We start from the raw sequence: 19,053 nt of genomic DNA on the forward strand, positions 1-19,053 counted from the left end.
AGGCAGCTGGGAGTCTCAGTGGTTATTTTTCTGGGCTAGAAGGAGAACTTGGTTCTTTTTGATTTCTAGCAATGGGGCTGGGACAAGGGCGAGAGGCCGGGGGGCTGGCGGTAGGAATGGAGTCCTCTTGCCCAGGCCAAGGTGGCAGTGTCATGGGGCACAGAAGTTACCTCCTGACCTTGCCTGTGCTGGCTGCCCAGAGTCCAGTTGGACCAGAGCACAACGTGGACGAGGGCTGGAGCCTGGGCGGGGGATGGCATGTCACTGTGATGTCTGGGGAAACCTGGAGAGGTGGGGGTGGTGGTGATGCAATATTACATCAGGGCAGAGTCCATCAAGGATGGCAGAAGGGCATGAGACTTGGAAGGGCCTGTCCCAGACATTGGTTCTCTTTCAGGGGACTCCAAGAGCTGCCTAGATTTGGGGTATCCTAGGAGTGGTGCCAGCCTTGGTTAATGATGGGACATTGAAGATTTATGAGCTTTTAAGAACAAAACATAGCCAGTATAGCAACCTGAGTCCCAACCCCAGCCTTCCTTATCACACTCCTCACTGCCTTTAAATGAGAGGACCAAGGCCTCATGTCATCAGCCTTTCTCCTTATGCCCCAGTTTCTTCAAGAAGCTGGGAGGAAGTGAGTGTGTTTTGGGAAATGGGCCCCTATTCCAGTTTGTTAATCTCCCGGCTATTCAGCCATTGGGGGCTCTCAAGATAGACTGCTAGATTCTGGCACAGGGGAAGAGAGGTGGCACTTTGGGGGCCGGGACTCAGTACCGCCAGTGTCCACCATGTGGCAGTGCTGAGCCGCTGGACAGCAGAGGGCTTAGCGCTGACCAGCTTCCCAGGGAAGGGGCTGCTCTGGGATGTGGAGAAATTCAGAGGGCTTGCTTCCCCACCTCTCCCTCTGGGGACCCTGCCTCTACGCAAGAAGAATGAGAAGCTGGTGCCTCAGCTCTCTCCGCTTGCCGCTGCCGGAAAGCTGAGGCTGTCATCAGGACCACATCACTGCTACCTTCAGTTCAGTTTTGGACCTCATCCCTGACATGTGGCAATGGAGGGCAGTGATGGGTGCCATGCTACAGCACCTGTGGTGGGGAGGGGGCCAATGAGACTTTTAGACCCTCTCTCCACCCTGCCTTTCTCCCTAGATCTTGAGTCATATTCAAGTCCCTTTGGCCAGGGCTCTGCCGAGCTGCCAGGGCCCTCTCTGTTGGTCAAGCTTGTGAGTGACAGCCCTCTCACCCCCTGGGGTCTGGACCCTAGAACTGCAAAGCTCAGGTTTCTGCCTGTGGCGCTGTCTCCGAGGGCTAACCTGTGGGTGAGCCTGAGTCAAGGGAGCATCCAGAAGTGACTGCAGGAGTCACCAACCCCATTCCTCCCCTGACCTCTCTGTCAGGTGCCCCCAATTTCCAGCTCTTCTTACCCTCTTGCTGCTGTGCATGGCCTGCCCCTACCTCCCCAGTGACACTTACGTCAGAACCCAGCTATAAATATGCTCTTAGCATCTTAGTCACTTTTCCCAAGAAGTGCTCCCAGGTTATAAATACCCCAGCCATCTGCCTCACAGGCCCGCCCTACCACCAACCTGGCTGGGGGCTGGGGGGTAGCGACAGGCTTGAGAGTGGGTGAGGAAGTAGAAGGAGCCTGAGTGAGTATCTTGCCCTACAGAGAAAAGCCTGAGGAGCCTAGTGTCAGGGGCCAGGGAGCGCTGGAGGAAAAGGTTGGGAAGAGGACAATTCCACTGTTTCTTCTTTGTCAAAAGCAGAGCCAAAAAAGAGAAGGAATAGTACTGATTCCTGTTACATTTAGTTTATTTTAAAATTTGCTATTTTGTTCATCTTGGATATTTTTGCATTGATTTTTAAAAAAAATATTGCATTAAAATATTATTTATCTTGACTGATGGAATTTTTGACATCCCCTTAAAATTCTGTCTCCAAGGCAAGTACCTCACTTCACCTCACCTTAGTCTTGACCCTGGGGACTGAAGCTATAGTTGGAAGGAGGGCGGTTAGATTTGGGAGGAGGTGGATTTGGGGTGGGAAACAGTGGTGGAAGAGGGCAGCCAAGCACCAGAAGGCTTCCTTAGATTCTCTCCTTAGGTTAAGATCTCATAAAGTCAAAGGACAGAGAACTTCTGAGCGAGTAAGCATTTGCTCACGAAGCCCGCAGCTCAGATTTGCCTTTCTCCAGGAGGTCTTTCAGACTGTATCCTTTAGGGTGCCTTTTCCAGGGACCTCAGACCTGGATAGGAGGGGGTTATATGCTGAACAAACACAGACAGCACGTTTCCCAAAGGACACATGGGTTTTGCACAATCTCGGCCTTGGGTTGCAGACAATATCGACCCAATGGTTCAGGGCTGTCCAGCTAACAGGGGTGGGGGGGCAATGGTGGGGGAAGAGGGCAAAGGTCTGGAGAGGACCCAGTCTCAGAGCAAATACCTCCCTCTCCTCTCCGCAGACTTTCCTTTTCTTCTCCCCATCCTACTCAAGTGGCCCTTGGCCAGTTCCATCTCCCAGACAGGACTCCTGGCTGGAGCCCTGAGGATCAGTGAAGGAAGGCTGCCTCGTCTCTGCCTCCCACCATGTGTGTGCCCACAGGTTGTCACCTACTTGCTGGCTGAGCAGTGATCTGTCTCATCTCTTGGACCGAGGACAGAGGGAGGAGAGGAGCAAGTAAAGCCCAGGTCTTTATTAGCTGGAAGACCAGTGAAGATGGTTCTAGGAAGTAGGATGGGGCCTAAGAAAGGAGGCAGCCTGGGGAAGGAGGAGTCATGATGTGTGGGACAGACATAAAGTTCAGCCCTAAGGAGACTGTGAGGAGAGAAAAGTGGGCAGGGCAGGCAGGCTCTGTGTTATCGGGGGTACCAATCAGGGTCCTGGCAGGAAATAAAAGACCCACTCAGCTGTCTATGTTGGCATCACTAAGAAGACTCAGTGAAGGACCTCTTTTCAGAGGTATGGGCAGGCTTAAGGGAACTGAGGAGGGATGTTGAAGCACCCAGGAACTAGCAAAAGGCAGATCAAAGGCTAAGAGGAGACAGAGGCCAGCGTGTTTCTTACTCCTTTCCCTCTGCCTAGGTTCCATGGTTCTGTGTAACTATGGCTATGCCTATATCCCTACAACTCCTGTCCAGCTCCCCACCCCCTCCACAGCTCCAGCTCTGCCTAAGTTCTGGTATCCTTGCTTCCACGCTCTTGGCTTGTAAGAGCTTTCCATTCTTGCTAGTTTGCTAAGCCAGTCAAACTCGGCAGGAAGCCAGAGGCCAAAGGAACTCAGGTGAGTCTGCCCCCAAGGGTACAGAGCCGGACGGAGAAGGACAAAGAGTGAATGAAGGCATGCCAAGAGAGGCTTCAGCAACCCACTGGGCAAGTCAGAGGGAAAAGGGCTCAAGACATAAACAGGATGTAATGTTTGGTGAGTCTAAGGGAGGGACTCTCTGGAGATCCAGAAAAGCAAGGAACAGGGCTGGCCAATTCATCCTGTAGTGGGGGATGTGCAGTAGAAAGGGCAGGGAGGCACTGTGGATTGTGGGCGGGATTGCAGTGGGGCTGTGGGTGTCTGTCTGGGACTCAGATGGCACTGCTCATGGTAGGAGATGGATCAGAGTCCCTGGGGTGGCAGTTGAGCACATGGGGCTTGCTGAATGGACTCTGCCCCAGAAAGGGGCTAGTCATTATGAAGATGGTACCGTGGGTCTCCTTAGATCACATCTAAGGAGATGTGATGAAGGTCTCCTCACATCAAAGTGGGGATAATTTCCCCAAGTTGCTCAGGAAGAGGGTGTCCATCTTCTGGACAGAGGCAGTAAGAGGGCCACACCCTACTATCAAGGAAGAGCACCTCCGTCAGGGTGTGTTTGCCTGTCCCCCCTTCCCCCCAGCTGCCTGTGCCACACACAGACTAACTGCACCCACAGGCCTCTACCACCATGTCAGGTATGTCAGTCTTGACAATGTTGCTGTCCCTGTCATAGTAGAGCAGAGAGAGGGGGCGCCGGATGGTGGGCACACAGCATGAACTCCCTCTGGTGGTGCCTGCAGCTGTGTTGACCTTGAGAAGATTGAGCACAGAGGTGTAAAAGGAGGCGGCGATGCCAGGCATGCCTGCCACGTGCAGGGGGCACTGCCCTGTGCAGAAGTTCATCGCGTAGCCCTCAGGCTGGATGATCCAGTCGTGCCATCCGATCTCCCGGAAGTCCACGAAGAACTCCTGTCGACAGCACATCCTGGACCTGCCCTGGCAGTCGATGCCTCGACGACGAAGCCGGTGCTTGCCCCCGACTCTCACCCGAGCTGTCACGAAGGGCCTATGTGCAGCCCCAGCCAGGATGACTGGGCTCCAGGCCACCTGTCCTTCGGGGGCCAGCTCCAGGGTCAGGTGCCCCTGGCTATAAGCAGTCTGAGCTTCAGGCCCCAGGAGAAGCTGGTGCCAGCCACTGTCGTTTACCTCCAGCAGGTGCTGAGTGGCCGAAGTGAGGTTGGTGTCACGTGGGCTGAGCTCAAGGACCCTCACCTTCAGAGGGCAGGTGGTATTGGGAGGGAGCTGTACAAAGAACATGAGGCTGGCCTGCTGGACCTCCAAGCCACCAGCTGAGCTGTCAGAGGAGAAGTGGAAATCCAGACGAGTCTGGGTGGTGTTGCAGAGGCCTGTGGACACAAGAAGCCCCAGTCACTGTGGTCTTCTGAGTGTCAGTTCTACCTGCTACCTCCCTGTGAGTTCCTTCTCAGCCACAGTCCTGGCACTGTTAAGGACCCTTTCCTTCTTAAAAATCTCTTCTCACAACTCTCTTAGGATTCTTCCTTAATTTTCTTTACCAGCTTTTCTTTCTCTGACCATCCCTCCAGTGCAAGAGTTCTTTGGTCTGTCTTTGACCTTCATTTCCTCTTTTTTTTTTAACCCTTATTTCCCCAACCACGGATTGAGCTTGCCCACCCCCATGCAGTGGAACCTCGGAGTCTTAAGCACTGGACCCCCAGGGAAGTCCCATTTCCTCTTACTCTACACTGAGGGGAGCCCTGACCCACAGTTGTGGGCAGCCAACACAAATCTTATACTGGTGATTCCTGAATCTGTCAGTCCAGTTCAGACCATTTTGCACCTTGGGAATCACCAAGCTTCAGGCCTAAACTTCTAACTGCTTAATTTTGCCACATTCTATGGAAATGTAGAAATCATGATTTTCCTCCCTATATATCTCTCTTTCTGTTCTTAGAATTGGTGGCACCATTACTTTGCTTATCATCTTTAGAAACCCTAAGATCACCTCCCTTATTCTCCACATCCAGTTCTTCACCAGAGTGGTTCTAACGACTGGCATAAGGACTTACCTGGCTGTCCAGGGGATAAGACTCCATGCTTCTAGTGCGAGGGGCATGGGTTCAATTCCTGGTCAAGGAACTAGGATCCCACATGCTGTGGAGCTCAACCGAAAAAAAATGGCTCTGGATTTCTTCCTGTGCCTATCACTGCTGCCCGATTCCCCCTCTTCATCTTTCGCCTGACCTACTGAAACACATGAATTGGATTCCTGCTCCCTCCACTCCGGCTCCCGTCAGGATCACTAACACCTTCCACACTGCCGTATCCACATGGTTTCATCTCTATATTGGTTGGCGTTACCTGAACTTCAAGCAGGTGTTTGAGGCAGTGGACCGTTCCCTCCTTCTGGAAATACTTCCTCCTCTTGGCTTCCATGACTCTGGCCACCCTATCTTGGTCTCTTTGGCTGACAGCTCCTCTTCCTCTGCCTGACCTCTAAATGTTGGAGGTCCTCAGCTCCCTTCGCTTCTCTACCTGTACTCTCTCCCAGAAAGATCCCATCAATTCCCTTGGCTTTCAATTTCATCTATATGTTGATAACTCCCCAGATACCTCTATCTGTGGCCCTGACCTCTCCCTGAGCTTCAGTCTTGTATAACCAGCCACAGATCTGATATTCCACTAGGATTTCCAATGCTATCTCAAACTTTTCAAGTTCAGAGAACTCCAGGTTTATCCTCCCCGACCCCCAACTCAAACCTGTTCCTTCTTCAATCTTCCCTTTCCCTATAAAGGTATTGCTTAAACCAAAGTCTTGCTTGCCCTCATTCCCTTCTTTGAAATTATCTGCAGACCTGTCAACTATATCTCCAGTTCATAATGTAATTTCACTTAACCCTACCTCCTCTACCATACATTAGTTCAACCCACAATCATCTTTTTCTTGAACTATGGCAATAGCTTGCCAAGTGGTTGGTTCACTCTTGCCCCCAAAACCATTCTTCACACATTAGTCAGAGTAATTTCCCGCCCCCACCCCCCCCGGCTGTGTTACGTGGCATATGGGATCTCAGTTCCCTAACCAGGGATCAGACTCACACCTACTGCAGTTGAAGCACAGAGTCTTAACCACTGGACCACCAGGGAAGTCCCAGAGTAATTTTTTTATAGCATAAATCTGATCAGCTTAATATCCTTCAAAATTCTCCCATTTCTATTTGAATAAAATCTAAACTCCTTAACAAGGACTTCCCCGGTGGTCCTGTGGTTAAGAATCCACCTTCCAATGCAAAAGACATGAGTTCAATTCCTGATCCTTGGGGAACTAAGATTCCACATGCTGTGGTGCAGCTAAGCCCTAGTGCCACAACTAGAGAAGCCTAGTCACCACAAGGAAGAGCCTGCACACTGCAATGAAGACTCAGAACAGCCAAAATTAGAACACGTAAACCCCTTAACATCCTTGCCTAGAGAAATCCATGAACAGAGGAGCCTGGCGGGCCATAGTCCATGGACATTCAGAGTCAGACACAACTGAAGCAACTTAACACACACACACAGCATAGAAAACTTGTATGATTGGGCATTCTGCCACTCAACGACTATATTCTACCTATACTGCTGTTTTTCTGTTCCTTGAACTCTTACAAAGCATGGACCCACCTCATGGCCTTTGCATTTGCTATTTCCCCTGCCTGGAATGTCTTTCCAAGAATGTTGAATGACTGGCTCCTTCTTGCCACTCAGTTCAAATTCGCTTCTTTAAAGGGGCTTCCCTGACTGACCTAGCTAAAACAGCCTTCAACTTTACCCTCATCTCTTTAATACACTATCCTGTTTAACTGGTCTTTATATCCACTGTCGTTCTCTGTAATCATCTTGGCTTTTCTGCTCGTTTGTTGACTATATACTTCTCCTTCCCTCTTCTTCCCCCATCCCCACTCCCAGCCAGGATGTACACTCCACAAAGGTACAGATTGTGTCTGTGTGGCCCACCACTGTATCCCTAGCACCTGGTACATTATAGGCATTCGATAAACACTTTTTCAGTGGATGGCTTTTCATTCTTTTTTTTTAATTCATTTTGTTTTTGAATGGACCAGTTTTAAAGTCTGTTTTGAATTTGTTACAACATAGCTTCTGTTTTATATTTTGGTTTTTCGGCCGCGAGGCATGTGGGATCTTAATTCCCTGACCAGGGATTGAATCCCCACCTCCTGTGTTGAAAGGTAAAGTCTTAACCACTGGACTGCCAGGGAAGTCAGTTCTTTCATTCTTATTTTATGCTGACATCAGAATTATTTTCCAAAAGGTTAGGTCATAAAATTCATAGTTTAAAAAAACTTATTGATGAATACACCTGTTTTAGGAGGCAATTAAATGCCATTATGCTTTGGCCTTAGTGACCCTTTTTTATTTAAGAAAGAATGCTTTATTGTGGGAATGTCACTGATACGCTCATGGGCGTAAAAGAGCAGAAACTGAAATTCAACTAGACTTGGTGTGAATCGTAAAGCCTGGAATCTGGTTGCTCTAGACAGCTCTGAAAGCCTGCAAGAGCTCAGTGACTTCAGTCTTCCTGTGTGAGTCTACTCCCTTCTTCTCTTTCTGTGGATCCACCTCTTCTGCCTCCCTGTGAGCTTCTTCGGGTCCCTGAATGGTGGCCCCAGCTCCTGAGTCTACAGAGCTTTTAACTTAGCTCTTCCTAGCTAAGTGACCTGATTCTTCAGTGTTCCAATTCCAAAATCTTTAAAGAAGAGTCTAATTGGTCCAGCTAATCTTTTCTGGTTAGGTCGCTAAGTGCTCTTACCGTTTAGAACCTCGTAAGTCACCCCAGTTATAGCAGGCAGACACAGAACCAGCAGGGGCTGTGGTAGCCTTCTACATTGTTGACCATCAGTGAACAACACCTCCCAATATTCACGGTTTTGTGCAATCCCTTCCTATATTAATTCTGGGCTTGGCATGTGACTTGATTTGGCCAATGAGAGGTAGGCAAGCACGGTGCAAGTAGATGCTTAATAAGTACTTAATAAGTACTTTGAGGCTTCCTCCTCTTGGAAGGAAACTTCTACTTTAAATTGTTTTTTTCATTTGGCCGCATGTGGGACCTTAGTTCCCTGACTGGTTATTGAACCTGTGCCCCCTGTACTGGAGGTGTGGAGTCTAAACCACTGGACTGCCAGAGGAGACCAGGAAACCTCTAAATGCTTTAAAGAAACTTGGGCTAGACTACTGAATGATGAGGAGCCATGTGGAGAGAGACTTTGGAAGATCAGAGGCCATCCTAGAGATTTCGGCCCCATCTGAGAATGCAATTGCTTGAATGACCTCAGCGATACCACATCAAGTGAAGGAACTGTCCAGAATAAGTCCAGTCAAACTACAAAATCACAGAAAATACTGATTTTTTTTTTTTTTTTTGCTCTAAGCCTCAGTGTTTGAGCTGATCTGCTATATTAACGGATAACTAAAACAGAAATAAGTGCCCAAAGTGGGGTACACCATAGCAAAGGCTTAAAATATGCAGTGCAGGCTTAGGGACTGGGTGGCAGACAAGTGATGGAAGGACAGCAGGGAGGCTGTTAGTGAAGGCAGGAAGGACAGTGAAGAAATCGCTGTTGGAAGCAGAGAAAGGGGAACCTGTATTATGTATTGGCTATCGTCTCTGGTAACTTGGAAGCTAGAAATGGTATCTAACAAAGTTGTGAATTTAGCTAAAGATATTTCCAGGCAGAATGTTGAAAGTGCCAATTGGCTTATTTTAGCTGCCTATGATAAGGCATCTCAAGAGTGAGATGAACTAAAAAAGGAACTGTTCAATGTTCAACCAGAATTTAGAGAAAAACTTTCCAACAGGACTTGTTAGATTGAACAATAAAATATTTTTTCATCCCTCAACTCTGTCTGGCAAAAGGTTCTCAAACTAAGAAATGGTCTCAGGGCAAAAATCAACCCCAGGACACTGCAGGTAAAACATGGCTTCAGAGTTATGATCAAAACAGTAAAGGGTAAGCTCTAAGACCTTTCGTTAGGATCTAACATCTTTGTTAAGATCTTTTTTATTTTTTCGGTCACACTAATTCCCCAGCCAGGGATGGAACCAGTGCTCCTGCAGTGGAAGCATGGAGTCTTAATCACTGGGCCACCAGGGAAGTTCAAAGATCTGAAATGTAAGATGTTTTTCTATAGATTCTCTCAACTAGACAGAAGGGCTTCTAAGAATCTTATTCCCCAACACCCTGACTTGTAACCTAAAGACAGGCATCTGTCTTGATAGAATGGAGTGCCTTTTGTCTGATTGAGTAGACTATAATTTATTATTTAGAAGGCTCACAGAGTGTTAAAGAGAATTTTAATAGTGAAAGAAGCACCAATTTGGACTAAAAGAGATAGAGATGGCTCAGAATGAAAAGAAGTCTCCAGGTCTCCAGGCCCCCAACTTTTTTGGGCAGATGGAGGCTGAGAAAACTACTCTGCTGCAAACACAGGCTACTTTTTATTTAAAAGGAAAGACATCTGGGGTTGGCACTAAGGGTCGAGAGAGCAGACCTAGAAGCCTAGGAGAGCAATGGTGGGCTCTTCTTAAGAGGAGAGGAAAGTCGCAGAAAAAGGCCTTAATCAAAGGAGTTCCAGACTTAGGGTAGAATTTTCATAAACCAGTGACTGTTCTGTGTCTTCCTCCCCTGTCTCCCATTTTGAACAGGTGTATCTATTATGTCCCATTCCTGTCTCAGCATTGTACGTTAGGTATGTGGGAAGCAGATAACTTGAATTTTTAGGTCAAAGGCAATGTTGTGCTGGTAAATATTTAACAACTGGATTCCAGAGTGGGGGGAAAAGGCGCTGATTAATAGTGTTAGCCAATTTCTGAGGAATACATTCTCCTATATTGGCCAATTTCAGACTACCAATGTGATACCACTGAATACACAGTTGGCAGATGTTCACCATCAGGCCTCAAGAGCCAGTCTGAGCCAGTGTCAGGACATCACTGGAGGTTCTTCCCCTGGTTTCTCCAGGGCCCCAAGCTCTTTCTCTTTGTATCTCCAGCAAGAACAATTCTCAAATCTTCTCTTTCACACAATGGTGGAGATGATAGCTTAAGCTGGAATGAAAACTTGAAACTAAAATATTTAAATGTAAAAGATAGGATCCAGGGATCAGTCATTCTCATCTCCAAAGTTCATTCTGGGTCACACCCCCTCCAGCCTGAATGTTGTATTCATTCATTGATTAGCAAATATGGAAAGTATATAGACTTAAAGTCAGAGAGAATGGTGTTTGAATTCTGCCCTTTGTAAGCTGTATGACCTTGCTGCTACCGATAAGTCACTACAGTCATGTCCGACTCTGTGTGACCCCATAGACGGCAGCCCACCAGGCTCCCCGATCCCTGGGATTCTCCAGGCAAGAACACGAGTGGGTTGCCATTTCCTCCTCCAATGCATAAAAGTGAAAAGTGAAAGGGAAGTCGCTCAGTCGCTTCCGACTCTTGGAGACCCCATGGACTGCAGCCTACCAGGCTCCTCCATCCATGGGATTTTCCAGGCAAGAGTACTGGAGTGGGGTGCCATCGCCTTCTCCGTGTATGACCTTGGCCACGTAAATTATCTTCTTTGAGTTTCAGTTTCTGCATTCTTAAGATGGGAATGATAAAATGTTAGTCGCTCTTTGCGACCCCATGGACTGTAGCCTGCCAGGCTCCTCTGTCCATGGAATTCTCCAGGCTAGAATACTGGAGTGGGTTGCCATTTCCTTCTCCAGGGGATCCTACTGGGGATCTTCAGGGGATCTACTCCAGGGGATCTCCAGGGGATCTTCCCGACCCAGGGATCGAACCCAGGTCTCTGGCATTGCAGGCAGATTCTTTACCGTCTGAGTGACCAGGGAATGATAAAGTCTACTTTATGCAAGGATTAACTGAGAGGAGGCAGGTACAATAAATACCTGGTAATGGTCATTACTGCCAAAGTGTGCCAGGAACTGGGCTAAGCATCAGGGATACAAAGGTGAAAAAAAACCAACCAGGAGGCACAATGGTAAAGAATCCACCTGCCAATGCAGGGGACATGGATTTGACCCGTGATCTGGGAAGATCCCACATGTGAGGAGCAATTAGCCCCATGAGACGCAGTTACTGAGCCCACACTCTGGAGCCCATGAGCCACAACTACTGAGCTCACACGCTGCAACCACTGAAGCCCACATGCCTAGAGCCTATGCTCTGCAACAAGAGAAGCCACAGCAATGAGAAGCCTGTGCACAGCGATGAGAAGCCTGTGCACAGCGATGGCGACCCAGTGTAAAAAAAGTAAAATAAACATTAAAAAAGAAATTAACAAGGCTTGGTTGCAGATAGGATGGTGATAAATCATTATAAAATATTATAAAATCATTATAAAACAACCAGGATTGTGGTGTTCAAAGGACTCACGGCTTCATGGCCATTGTCCACCCTGTGTTCATCCACTCCAAACTACCTTCAACTCCAAATGCAGTCCGTTTCTTCAGATTTTTGCTCATGTTTTTCCATTTAGGATGTTGTTTACCATTCTTTACCAATTGAAGTCAAACTTCCTGTACAATCTAGCCTGTTTGTAACCTTCTGAAAGACTTCCCCGTCCCGTCAGGTCCCAGTGACTGACTTCTGGCCATGAGGTGCTTGTGTCCTCATCCAGCATTAATTTCATTCTGCCTGTATTCTAGGTAATTTATTCCTAGCAGTAACAATTAAACTCTTCATGGGCAGAAGCTGAGTCTTCTAAGTTCCCTCCCACCTTCTCCTTTCTAAGTGAAAGAAAGTGAAAGTGTTAGTCACTCAGTCCTGTCCAACTCTTTGCAACCCAAGTACTGTAGTCTGCCAGGCTCCTCTGTCTGTGGGTTTCTCCAGGCAAGAATACTGGAGTGGGTTGCCATTCCCTTTGTCAGGGGATCTTCCCGACCCAGGGATTGAACCTGGGTCTCCTGCATTGCAGGCAGTTTCTTTACTGTTTGAGCCACCAGGGAAGCCCATGCTTTCTAAGTACATTAATTAGTTCACTTAATTCTCTCAACTATCCTCTCATTATCTCTGTTTTGCAACTGAGAAAACTATCAACAACCCAGGGCATATATTAATAAGTAGCTGAGCAGGAATTTGAGCCCAGTTTATCTGGCTCCAGAGTTTGTGTTCTTAATTATGAGCAGAAACCCTTTTCTGAGCTGGAATAGGGTCTCATTCATCACTGGGGACTCTAGACATGGTCAAGCTGACCTGGTTTGGTTGGTTGTCAAGCATCTACTCTGTTTGCAAGAGGCAGAGTGGTATAATGGTCAAGGTCAAGGACTTGAGACTCAGGCTGTCTGGTTCCACCACTTACTGGTCATATGACCTTGAGCTAGCTACTCAACCTCTTTGAGCCTCAGTTTCATCATTTCTAAAATACAGACAACAATAGTATTTGCCTACCTGACTTGTGAGGCTCTCAAGGAGTTAGTATCTGTAAAAGGCTTAGAACACTGTAAACGTTGTATGTGTGCGTGTTCAGTCGCTTCAGTCACGCCTGACTCTGTGACCTTATGGATTGTAGCCTTCCAGGTTTCTCTGTCCATAGGATTCTCCAGGCAAGAATACTGGAGTAGGTTGCCATGCCCTCCTCCAGGGGATCTTCAGGACCAGGGAATTGAACTCGAGTCTTGTGTGTCTCCTGCATTGCAGGCAGGTTCTTTACCACTGGGCCATTTAGGAAGCCCAAATATTGTATAAGTGTTAGTTATTTCTACTATATACTAGTCTCTGGTGACAATGTGAGGAATAAATGACAGTTCCTGAACTCAGGGGTTGAATTCTATGGGAAGACAGACTTCATAGAAAACCTGGAAACAGGCAGTTCCACAAGGAAGGTCCAGGTTCCGGGTGAGGGTATGCGAGCTATAAGAGAGGGAGCCCCTCGGCCTCAAGTCAGGGTGGGTGTTTTCAGGATAGGGGTGCTGGGCCTTGAAGGGAGTAGATGCTGACTCAAGGAAAGGGACCAGGATTGGGGAGGGCCTTCTAAACCTAAGACAAAACTTTCAAGAAGCTCAGAGGCAAGAGAGTCCACTTGTTTATGTTCTTTTTCTCAGATCCTGTCTCTGAATTCTTTTTTTTTTTTTTTTTTTTGCCCCACCTTGAGGCTTCTGAGATCTTAGTTCCTCAACCAGGGATTGAACCTGGGCCCTCAGCCATGAGGGTGCAGAGTCCTAAACCACTGGCATGCATGCTTAGTCACGTCCCACTTTTTGTGACCTCATGGACTGCAGCCTGCCCTCCAAGCTCTTCCATCCATGAAATTTTCCAGGCAAGAACACTGGAGTGGGTTGCCATTTCCTACTCCAAAACCACTGGACCACTAAAGAATTCCCTTGTCTCTGAATTCTTGATATTCTCTCCAGTTGCCCACTAAATTCTCTACCCCACCCCTGTTCTTTATTTATCCTTTAAATATCCTTCTGAGCCCCATTTTGACCCTGTTCTGATGTGGGGACCCAAGGTAATCAAGGCAAGAGGACAGGAGTCAGTGGAGCGAAATTGTAATTGGAGTGTTTCACTTTTCTACCTTTTACCCAAATGAGGTATCTGGGGAGGATGGGGTACAAAGAGGCTGGATCCTGGGGCCAGAGGAGGGACAGACTCTCTAGTTCCCAGACCCTGAGTCCAGGCTCAGGGAGTGGTTGGGCTCACATCACAGCCTGTGGAAGTGTGTGGGGCCTGCCGAGAGAGGAACCAGGGGAGATAGGGGTAGGCAGTCTCAAAGAAAAGTGAAAGGTACCCACTTCTCAGGTGCCCATTGGTCAAGTCTAAATTTATAAGGGAGCGCTTGGGTGGGTGGGGGTTGAGAGCCTGGGATTAGGAGACTATAGGCTGTGAGAGGCCAGAGTTGGGATGGTTTTGGGGAGAAAGTCAGAGGTTAGATATCGGGGAGGAAGCTTTTTGTTTCCTGAGGAGATCGAGTTTGGGGGAAGATCTACAGGCCAAGAACCCACCTGTCTCGGCAAAGGTGATGATCTCATACTCCTGTCCCCCATCGGCTTCCGGAAGCACCCCCTGTGGAGGCCCATGGAGGCGCTGCAGGGCAGCCCGCAGAGCAACTCGGGACACAGGCCGGCCCAGGGTGGGGCGCTGGCTGAGGTGCAGCTTGTCCAAGATGCTCCTCTTGGCCAGGTTAAGCAGCAGCTCCCGGTGGCTCTCCACGTCCAAGGCAGGCTCCCCGCATGCTGGGCACTGTCTGTCAGCTCTGGGAGTGGCCACCATGGCTGCAGGCAGGACCAGGAAGGCAAGGAACAAGGAGCAGATCATTGCCAAGGGGCTTCCTTGAGCTATGCACCTGAGACAGAGCTGCAACCCCGGGGTTCAGGGTCTCAACAGCTGTGGTCTCAGCACCTTTCTTGCTGGCTGCCAGGGGCCCCGGAAGGAGAGTGTGTCCAGCTGGCATGACTCCTGGTTGTAGGGGGTAGAGCAGTCAAACATCCAACTTGAGAGATGAAGTCAGTTACAGGTAGAATCTGGCAGAAGCCACATAGTCAACGAAAGTACAGAGTGGGGGATGTGAGGCGAGGTTGGTTGGGTTGTCCCTCGGCCAACTTTGGGAGAGGGTAGGTTACCCATGTGAGCTGCCAGGCCTGGGGACAAAGGTCAGAGATGAAATTCCTCTCCGGATTGATAGCCTTGCTCGGAAGCCTGGCAGTAGGGGGTGGGAGTGGGGTGTGGAGATCAGAGGTTTAAAGATAGAATGTTAAAACATGACTTTCAAACGTGAGGGGGTCATTGGCAGGACACTGTAGGTCATTGTCATGTAGGTTGTTGAGAGTTCATTTTCCCCTGCCTGGTCCTTCTCAAAGCCCTACCGCCCTTTCCTCCCTCCCAGAGGCTCACAGTCCAGACTCCTTTGTAGCTCTGGGTTGGGTTTTGCCCTGTGGGGCTCAAAATCACATCCAGTTGGAAGGTTAAAGAAGGGGAAGGGAACTGTTCTAGCCAGGTCTTCTGGGTCCTCAGAGGGAGGTCTGAAATGCAGAAGGAACTTGAGATATAGATTTCCTCAGACTTGGAGGTTTCTCCTCTTTAGGAAAATACATTCTGAGATTTCTCAGAATTCCTGGTGTTCTACCCCAAAGGTCCTGAGGAGTAGGTCTCCAAGGACGAGTCTCTGCATCTACAGCTGGGATTTACCTGGCAGGGTTGGGCAGGTGGAATTAGGAATATAGGTTTTTAAGCCAGATGGCCTGGGTTAAAATTCTGTCCCTTCCTTTTATAAACTGTATGACTGTGGGCAAGCAACTTGACCTCTCTTACTTCAATTTCCTCATCATAGAAATGGGAAAAATGATTATTTATGATTCCAAAATCCAAAAAACCTTGTAATCCATACTACCTTGGAGGTAGATCATATGGTAGCTGAACCTGACCTGAAGAGAAGTGTGGTTACTCGTGGTCTTTTAAAAACTCATACTGGAGACTATTTATACATTTTTACTCCAGAAGTATTATTTGATTATGCGTGATATATATGTACCATTTTACTTTTCTATTTTTATTTTTTGGCCATGTACCCCATGGCTTGTGGGATCTTAGGTCCTGGACTAGGGATTGAACCTGTGTCCTTGGTAGTGCAAGTTCAGGTCAGTTCAGTTCAGTTCAGTCACTCAGTTGTGTCCGACTCTTTGTGACCCCATGAACCGCAGCACGCCAGGCCTCCCTATCCATCACCAACTCCCGGAGTTCACCCAAACTCACGTCCATCGAGTCGGTGATGCCATCCAGCCATCTCATCCTCTGTCGTCCCCTTCTCCGGTAGTGCAAGTGCAGAGTCCTAATCACTGGACTGCCAGGGAATTCCGCATTTTACCTTTCTGAAAACTGAAATTTCCTGAACTCTGAAACATGTCTGGTCCTACGGATTTTGAATATGGGATTACAGGTCTTTAATGACTTTCTGAGAGTTTTGAACTTTAAATAATTTTATAAAGTACTTACACTGGCTAGCACAGAATAAGAGCTTAATTAAGTTTTTTGTTTTTTGCTTAAAACAACAGAAATTTATTCTTGCACAGTTCTGAAAGACAGAAATCCAAAATCTGTATAGTTGTTGTTTAGTCACTAAGCCATTTCTGACTCTTTGTGATCTTACGTAATGTAGCCTGCCAGGCTCCTCTGTCCATGGGATTTCCCAGGCAAAAATACTGGAGTGGGTTGCCATTTCCATTTTCATAAAGTTTTTTTTTTGTTGTTGTTGTTGTTAATATTTGTTTTATTTATTTGACTGCACTAGGGTGTTTTTGTTTCATTGTTTTGGTCACCTTTTGTGTCATGTGGGATCATAGTTCCCCTCCCAGGGATCAAACCCATGCCCCCTGCAGTGGAAGCACAAAGTCTTAGCCACTGGATCACCAGGGAAGTCTCTTAATTAAAGTTTATTATCATTCTTGCTACATACTTTTCTAAAATATGATATTTTAACTTTGCATAGGGTAAAGTTTTTTTTTAAATTTTATTTATTTTTGGCTGTGCTGCCTTGCTGCGTGGGGGCTTTCTCTAGTTGTGGTGTGTGGGCTTCTCTTGTTGCAGCACAAGGGCTCCAGAGCACAGGCTTAGAAGTTGTGGCATATGGTCTTAGTTGCTCCAAAGCACGTGGGATCTTCCCGGACCAGAGATCAAAACTGTGTCATCTGCATTGACAGGTAGATTCTTAACCACTAGATCACCAGGGAAGTCTGCTACATAGATTTGTTTGTGGGCCAGACTACCCTCACCTCTAGAGGTGCTGAAGAAATTCTGCCAATATTTGCCCTCCTGGACTCTGCTTTCTTAGATGCCATGCCCCCATTCACCATCTGTGGTGCAGTCACTTAACAAGTCATCTCTGCTGCCATTATATTCTTAGCACTGCACACAGGACCTACAATATAGGTGGTTAAAACACTTATTGGATGAATAAATGCTAGTGTACAGGCTGGTTATCAGAAATCACACTTGACTGAATTTTTGTGTCACAGTTTATTAGCTCTTCAACAGGGGCTCATCTTTTCTTCTTCTTCTTTTTTTTTTTGCCATAAAGCGTATGGGAATTTAGTTTCCCGATCAGGAATGGAACCTTCACCCCCTGCACTGAAGCACACAGTCTGAACCACTGGACTGCTGGGGAAGTCCCTCTTCTTCTTTTTTCATACCTGTGATAGAAGTAGATTTATTATTTAATTTCTAGTATATAGGCTTATTTATTTATAAAATAAGGGTTTTATTGAATTTTAATAAAAATTCACATAACATAAAATTCAGCCTTTAAAGTATATAATTCAGCAGTTTTTAGTACATTCACAGAGTTCTGCAAAAATCACCATTATCTAATTTGAGAATCATTTCATAATTCCCCAAAGAAACCCTGTACCTATTAGTAGTCATATTCTAGTAATCTTCCAACCTATAGGAATTGGTCTTATATCTAACATTTTAATATTCCTAATTTCATTCTTGGATATAACTTTCCCTGGAGGTTGGGAGAAATAGTTACATTGCTATTTGTTTCATGTCTTAACTACATTATGTACTTCCCAGACCCCCTCAGACTCTAAGGTGATTTCAATTGCTTCTCTTCTCTCTGACAAATAGTTGGGAAATAAGAGGTTAGCAAAAGCAGGAGAAACAGAGCAGGGTTTCTCTTAGGGGTGGATGCTTCATGTTTTTGCCTTAGATGTTCTTCAATGACTGTATTTGTCCCTAAAAGACCCTACTAATTCACTCTGCATTGTGAAACGTAGATTCTTTGAAACCTGCCCTTTTTAGTTACAGTTCTTGTTTTTAAGTTTTATTTTATTATTAAAGTATAACTGCTTTTCAACATTGTGTTAGTTTCTGCTGTACAATAAAGTGAATCAGCTATGTGCATACATACATCCCCTCCTTCGTGAGTCTCTCCCAACCCATGCCACCACTCTAGGGCATTACAGAGCACTGGCCTGAGCTCCCTGTTCTATACAGCAGCTTCACACTGTTTTATATGTGGTAGTGTATATACGTCAATGCTGTTTTCCCAGTTCACCCTACCTTCCTCTCTCCCCCACTGTGTCCAATTGCATTTCAAACAGTGTAGTGATTAAGAGCAGTTTACGAAGATAAAATGTCTCAGTTCAAAATCTGGGACTTTGTTGCCCCAGGGTTTCTTATCTTTTTTATTTTAACTAGAGTTATTTTTCTCTTTCTTTATTTTTGGCTGTGCTAGGTTTTCACTGCTTTGGGGAAGGCTTTCTCTAGTTGTGGGGAGCAGGAGCTACTCTTCGTTGCAGTGCATGGGCTTCTCACTGCAGTGGCTTCTCTTGCTGTGGAGCACAGGCTCAGTAGCTGTGATACATGGGCTTAGTTGCTCCGCAGCATGTGGAATTTTCTCGGACCAGGGATTGAACTGGTATCTCCTGCACTGGCAGGCAGATTCTTATCCCTTACACCACCAGGGAAGCCCAGGGTTCCTTCTCTTATAAAATGAGTACAAGGGCAATACCTACTGTTTTGAGGATTAAATTGAAATAACAGATGTAGAATACTACATATCCTATACTCCATGTACATATATTGCTGTTGTCTAGTTGCCTTAGTCCCTAAGTTGTGTCCAATTCTTTTGCAACCCCATGGATTGTAGCCTGCCAGGATCCTCTGACTGTGGGATTTCCCAGGCAAAAATACTGGAGTGGATTGCCATTCCCTTCTCCAGGGGATCTTCCTGAACCAGGGATAGAAGCTGCACCTCCTGCATATGTCTCCTGCATTGGCAGACAGATTCT

General features: G+C 47.0%; 1 protein-coding gene across 1 annotated transcript; it reads right to left on the reverse strand.

Annotated features, from left to right (window-relative positions):
• Positions 1-1,793: 1,793 nt before the first annotated feature.
• On the reverse strand, positions 1,794-14,704 carry INHBC (inhibin subunit beta C). Its single transcript, XM_004006545.6, has 2 exons — positions 14,269-14,704; positions 1,794-4,652 (listed from the first exon to the last, which is right to left on the reverse strand). The coding sequence occupies exons 1-2, from the start codon at positions 14,579-14,581 to the stop codon at positions 3,907-3,909; spliced, it is 1,059 nt and encodes a 352-aa protein (XP_004006594.3). The 5' UTR covers positions 14,582-14,704; the 3' UTR covers positions 1,794-3,906.
• Between the last annotated feature and the right edge of the window lie 4,349 nt (positions 14,705-19,053).

Source organism: Ovis aries, chromosome 3 (assembly GCF_016772045.2).
Source record: "Ovis aries strain OAR_USU_Benz2616 breed Rambouillet chromosome 3, ARS-UI_Ramb_v3.0, whole genome shotgun sequence".
In the NCBI taxonomy this organism is placed as follows: domain Eukaryota; kingdom Metazoa; phylum Chordata; class Mammalia; order Artiodactyla; family Bovidae; genus Ovis; species Ovis aries.

Coding starts and splice junctions, on each gene's coding strand:
- INHBC (XM_004006545.6), bottom strand. CDS start 14,581: ATGATCTGCTCCTTGTTCCTTGCCTTCCTGGTCCTGCCTGCAGCCATG. Junction 4,653..14,268: donor CATCACCTTTGCCGAGACAG/GTGGGTTCTTGG, acceptor TTGTGTCCACAG/GCCTCTGCAACACCACCCAG.